Raw genomic sequence first — 6,411 nt, 5'->3', positions numbered from 1 at the left:
AATGCTTTGTTCTTGCTAACTCACTATTTAAATACACTGTATTTCTAGAAGTACCAGATGATACGGTGTCAACAACTACACATATTATCACTATGGGAGAATTTCGATAAAACTAACATAAGCCACAAATCATCATTATCTCCAACAATTCGAATTGTTGGAATCATCCTAGTAAACTGTCAAATGAGACACAAAGAGATTAGAAGATGAAAAAAGCTTACCTTGAATACAATCCATAAATTATTGAAATGAAGAATGTAATGGAATATAAGCTTTAACAATACGAAAATCATGATATTATGAACTTTCATTCCATTCACCATAAAAAAGAATCATTACTCTTTGTAGAATCATAGCAATAACAGAAAGACTGAAATAGTTGATAGTTACTTGTTTGTCGAAAGTACAAACTTTTCTTGAGATATTAATAAAATGAAGAACGTAGCTAGAATATTAAAATAATATAATAAGATGATAGGATGATAATGAATAAAAGATGATTAAAAGAATACAAACAATGATAAGTAAAATCCTAATCAAAATCACAAATTTTAAACCAAATTTAAAATAACAAAAAACAAATAAGATAATGAAAAAAATTTAAAGATAATATTATAGATTATTTCTAAAAATATATATATATTTAGATTAAAATCAAAATTGTGATAAAAAATTAAATATTTATTAATTTTGAATATTTTCGAAAAGTGGTTAAATCAAATCAGATCTAATATGAAACCATCCATTTAAATTTTAAAATAGGAGAAAATTTCGGCACATTTATCTCATGAATCCGTTAAGTTTGAAATCTCATAACTGAAAATTTCATTTACATGTATTTCTATTGAGAATTAATACACGGTATTACAATTGCACAGTAATCTAAAAAGTTGTTATCCAACTACATCAAAGGTAATTTGGGGATTAAAAAAGTAAATGTTAGCACGCTTTTGCCAAAAAACTTACTATCCATTTTTTTGACAAAAATCAAGAAGACGCTTCCGATTTTGGTATTTTCTCCAATTTCTCTATTAAATACTCTACATTTTATCCATAGAGCTATCAAGAATCAGGTAAAAACATTATTATTTGAAAGGTGAATTTTAGTAATTTGATGGGGTTAAAATCATATTTTAAACCAAACATTTAACCTTCAAAATCACTTTCTATATGAAAATTAATGGAATCATACATTAGAATGATTGGCTCAGGTAGAACGGATCAAAGTAGTGGACAAGTCCACTCCTTGTTTGATCTAAAAAATTTGTGAACTTCACTGCTAAAAGGATATTAAATTTCAAGATATAAATATATGGGAATGATTACTATCCCCATCCTCCCCCTTTTTATTCGTAAAAATAATTTAAAATATTTTAAAATATATATTTGGTATCATGTGGCACATTTTAATTGGGTGTTGGTTGAGCAGCACAAGAGATGGATGCAGTCCTACTACTCCTAAATTTTTTTCTTAATATATAGTAATTTCTTACATTGCAGTTCTACCATTTTGGGAAGTGACTCATTTTGAATTTAATAGATAACGTCTAAAATTTAGATATATATAAAATTTTAAAAGTATATTAGTGGAGAAACATTTTTTTTTTTTCTTGCAACGTGGAATTTTCTCAAAGAGAAAAAAAATTAGTGGAGAAACATTTTTTTTTCTTGCAAAGTTAGTGGAGAAACTTCTATGCATAACCTTTTTGTATTGATGTTTGGTCCATATGGAACATCTTTTTACAAAAGTACGGTATGAGATTCTAATTTTATAAATAATACGAATGATGACAATCTTACAATTATAGTTATGTTCCATTCACCTGAAAAAGAAATAAGGTTACAAAGTCAAACCAAGTTCCTTTTTGAGCTCCTATAAAATACTTGAACCATGTCATGATTTGTTTCATCTTCAAACATTCCAACCAAACAAAAATATATTTTTAGTTTTAAGAATGTCGGTCTCACAACTTCAAGCTTGGGCTGAGAATGAAGCAAATGAATTGATAAAGAAGTATGATAGAAATGGCGACGGTGTTCTCGCAAAAGAAGAGCTACAATCTTTCCTCCACGACACTTGTAGTTCAACTCAACTCAACAATACAAGGTGTGTATTATCTAGGATGATCCCAAAAACTAACAACAATCTTGTGCACAAGCTTAGTTCAAATACTCATATGAACCAAAAAAAGCAGTTGCGAGACAAAATTCAAAATTCATCGACAAAAGCTCTGGATAGAAAGCAATCTAATATTCCTCCAAGTCGAGAGCAGATAAAGGAGATTTTTAAATATCATGATAGTAACAAAGATGGTTTTCTCAACATTCGAGAGTTAACAAAAACTTTCGGTTCTCTAGGCTCAGTTATTCCATTCTACAAAGCTCACTACGCTATGGCTTATGCAGATGCAGATAAAGATGGTCTTATCAGTGAGGTCGAACTTGACGAGCTCATCGATTATACCAATAAAATCATCAAGAAGAAATGAAATGAGCTCCCAAGACGCATTCTCGTATATTCATGTAGGGAAGATAATTATCTAACTAGAAGAAAAATATTGAAGAAATAACTTTTTCTAAATAAAATAAAAGAGGTGTATGTTGGAATTAGAAATCGCATCTTTTATTATTAATACTAATTTCTTATGGTTCATTTCTAAGGGTGTTTAAATGATTCGACAAGCGTAGGACAATCCAAGCCAAATTGTAAGAGTTGGATTGAGTTAGTTTAGTTTTTGGTTGGATTGAGTTAAATTTTTTCTATTTTTCTCTGACTAAGTTGGGACTCGGATTGAATTAAAAGAAAAAATTAGGTTGACCCAACCCAACCTAAATTACATATAATTAATAATATATATATATATTCCTTTTAAGATTAATGAATTTGTGAGTTTTTAATGTTTTTGTTTTAGTAATGTTTGTTTTTGTTTAAAATTTGTAATAGATTTCATGAATATTTGATATTTAACATATGAATCTTACCAGATTTTAGTTATTAGATATGTGTTGTAGACAAATTTAAGTATTTTATATTAATAAGAAAAAGTAATACCTGACAACACAACCTAACCCAAAATTTAAGGTTAGGTTGGAGACCCTGTTCAGGTGTTTTGTGTTGCCTTTCGAGTTGGTCTAAAAAAATCCCACAACGCCCAACCCAACCCCAGTACACTCCTCTTCATTTCTCTTTGTTAATAATTAATAAACACATAACCATTATTATATATATGACCATAATCTATATATAAACTCAAATTGAACCAAAAGTTAAAATTTGATATGTTCTCCAATTAAATTCATAATTTATTTTGATTATATATTGAATCTCACTCATTATACATGACAAAGAAAGGTTCTCAACGTCGCAACACTGAGACGTTACACTATGACATGAAAAAACCAGCGTTGTAGCGTGATAGTCCTTTAGCGTTGTGACACTACACCCTGTCTATAAATTCTTATTTTAGGTCAAGAAGTTCTGCCATTCAACTGACTTCAAACCGTTCAATACTGATTTTTCTCCTATTTTCTTCTATTTTAGTTCGAGAAAGTATCAAAATGATACCTTGGTGATTTTCATGAATATTATGGGCTAAGATAATAGTTTTTAGCTTGGGTTTTTGGTTTTTGTACCAATTTGATGTATTTGTGAGTTTTCAAAATAGTTTATTGTAATTTTAGATTCGATTCTATTATTGAATGTTTATGATTACGTTATTGGATGCTTGGAATTTTATAATTATCACTTTTGATTAACATTTGATACATGACATATAATCTCATTTTAATCAACTTGAAAAAATAGGTTAGGTTAGCTTGCAAATCATTTAGATGAATATTGTTCTAACCAACCTATAATCTAATCAACTGAATATTTAATTAAGGTTATTTCTGTTAGATATTTAACCTGACGTTGCCCTAGATTTTATGCAATTAGGCAAACTTGAATTTGCATGTTGTTCATCGATTTAAATTTGGTTAATTAGTTGATTAGGTCAAATTAGCTGGCTGTTCCAATTAATTTTGTTAGGTATAAACAATTGCTTCAATCTAGTATTGAGAATTCTTGATGGAAAGCATTGAATAGGAGAATTCCTTGATAACCCAAGCTAGGCTCTCTCAAGTTAAATTTCATCACTTTACTTTTACTTTATGCATTTAAATTTCTCTTGCAACAAAACAATCTTCAATGCCTCTTGGTTACCCAAGGATTGAAACATTTTAATTGAGTAATTCGAGGACTTTCTGGGATCCATCCGTGCTACCATTACTATATTATTTAGAGTGGTTACAGTTAAATTATTTGGTTCAGATTTGGGCAACAAATCTACTCCAACCAGTAGTAGCATCCTTGGAAGACGTCAGATCAATCATGGTAGTAGCATCATTTGATTTGTCAGGGTTGTCTATGGTGAGAATGTAATCTGCTTCCAACTACTCAAAAAAGATCAACAACTTTTGGGACCAGCAACAGTAAATGGCTTCGTTGAGCGACTCTAACTTGGACAGATCTAGAAGAATTTTTCCAAATTTAATTGAGATTGGAACTAATCAAGTTATTATTTTTCGACATATCTGAAACCTATTCTTTGTACTGTGGAAACTACTACCTTGAAAGCAAATTTGGTATGGCCGTGGTGTGAATCATTCTTGTCGATTGTTCCCCAAAGTCAATACAACACCCACTGTCTGACATGCACTCGTTAAACAAAGGATTGGAATTAAATTGAGAGAAGATTGTTTGCTCAGAATCAAGAGGAAGACGAAAAGCATGAATAAGCTCTATTTTTCAGATATGTAACTTATGGTTTTTGTAAAACCAATGGAGAAGATGAAGACTAACAGGCAAAAAATGTTTGGAGAATTAATTTTAGATCTGGATATGGCACAATCAAAACCCTAAACATTTTTATTTTAATATAATTAAGTTTCAATGGTTTAAGGTTGTTATGGTATAAAAAAGAAAAAAGAAAAAAGAAATAAAACTATTTATTTATTTCGTGCGAGCGTAGTTGCCCTACCTATCTGACCGGACAGTGGTGGCGGTGTGAGTGTAGGGAAAGACTCTTTACTCCCACTCTTTCCACTTTTGCAAGTCCCTAGAAGTGGTCATATATATAAATAGCGTTCTATGTTATCTATGTTATTCCAATTTGTATTCACACAGGTTAGACAAGGACATCTTGTTCTTCCTTCTTCATCTAAATAATTCTTCGCAATTTCGATAAAATGATCAACACAATTAGAATATTGACTAGACCGTCGATCTCTTAAATTTATCCAACTACGATCCATAAAAAGTAAAATGTGAAGTACCTAAATAAGAAATCAAACTGTTAGAATCTAAGTCTTAGGTAAAATGCAAATAAGCAATCAAATTACTAATCAAAGTTAGGTAGATCTTATTAGTGTCAATGTCATATTAAGTGGAAAAATAACACGTATAATTGAAAACACCCTTAATCTTCCAACATTTTAAGAAGGGTAAAGTTCTTCTCAAAGTTCTTAACACCAACCAATAAACAACAACATCATCTCATAATCTTCTTGTTTGAACCAATGTCTATTGAGAAGTAATAAGGGTAAAGTAAATATAGAGAGATTGGGTAAGATTCATACCCTTAAAGACTTGGCCACCTAACAATGAAATAGGCGTTTGAGTGGCAACGACGTTGTTTGATTTCTTGAGAGAGACACACTACAAGAAAAATAGCTTGATTGTGAAATAGAGGTGCTTTAGAATCAATTCTAACCTCTGCCTCAACCTGATCAACTGTCTGCTGTTTCTGCTGCTCTTTGACACGAAATGGCATCTCTGTTTCATTATAAAGGTCACATCTCTATTGATAATTACTTTATTTCTGGCCTCTCCAAGCACAAAGATTTATATCCTTATAACCCTGAGGATAGCCAATAACATACATTTCAGTGCCCTCTTATTCAGCTTCCTTCCTTAAACGATGAGCATAAACTGAACATCCAAACAACTCTGAGATGATCCAAGCTTAGAGCTTTTCCTATCCATATCTCTGAGGAGTCTTTAGGCCTAAAAGCGGAAGGACGAATCCTATTAATAAGATAACAGGCTTTTGGGCAGCTTCCCCCCAAAATTCTAAGGGTAATGAAACATTTGCCAAGGAGACATCTTGTACGCTCCATAATATGTTTATGTTGAACCTTTCAGCTAAAACCATTCCTATTGTGGGAGTGTACAGGTAACAATGAAATGCCTCGTAATACCCTCAGATTTGCAAAAATTTATCAAATTTGTGATTCACAAATTTCTAAACCCTTGTCTGTCCTCAGATACTTTACCTTCCCTTATCGTTTGGTTCTCAACCTATTTTCTCCATTCAAGAGAATTCCCAAAAGCTTCATCCTTTCTGTTTCAGTGGATACATCCCTACCTTC

General features: G+C 31.1%; 1 protein-coding gene across 1 annotated transcript; it reads left to right on the top strand.

Moving 5' to 3' along the window:
• Positions 1-1,938: 1,938 nt before the first annotated feature.
• On the top strand, positions 1,939-2,589 carry LOC120076882 (probable calcium-binding protein CML11). Its single transcript, XM_039030831.1, has one exon. The coding sequence runs from the start codon at positions 1,956-1,958 to the stop codon at positions 2,487-2,489; it is 534 nt and encodes a 177-aa protein (XP_038886759.1). The 5' UTR covers positions 1,939-1,955; the 3' UTR covers positions 2,490-2,589.
• The last annotated feature ends 3,822 nt before the right edge of the window (positions 2,590-6,411 follow it).

Source organism: Benincasa hispida, chromosome 4 (assembly GCF_009727055.1).
Source record: "Benincasa hispida cultivar B227 chromosome 4, ASM972705v1, whole genome shotgun sequence".
In the NCBI taxonomy this organism is placed as follows: domain Eukaryota; kingdom Viridiplantae; phylum Streptophyta; class Magnoliopsida; order Cucurbitales; family Cucurbitaceae; genus Benincasa; species Benincasa hispida.
Note: the sequence above shows the minus strand (reverse complement) of the source record. Positions and strands in the feature narration are given on the sequence as shown.

Excerpts from the sequence above, each read along its gene's own strand:
- LOC120076882 (XM_039030831.1), top strand. The coding sequence starts at position 1,956 with ATGTCGGTCTCACAACTTCAAGCTTGGGCTGAGAATGAAGCAAATGAA.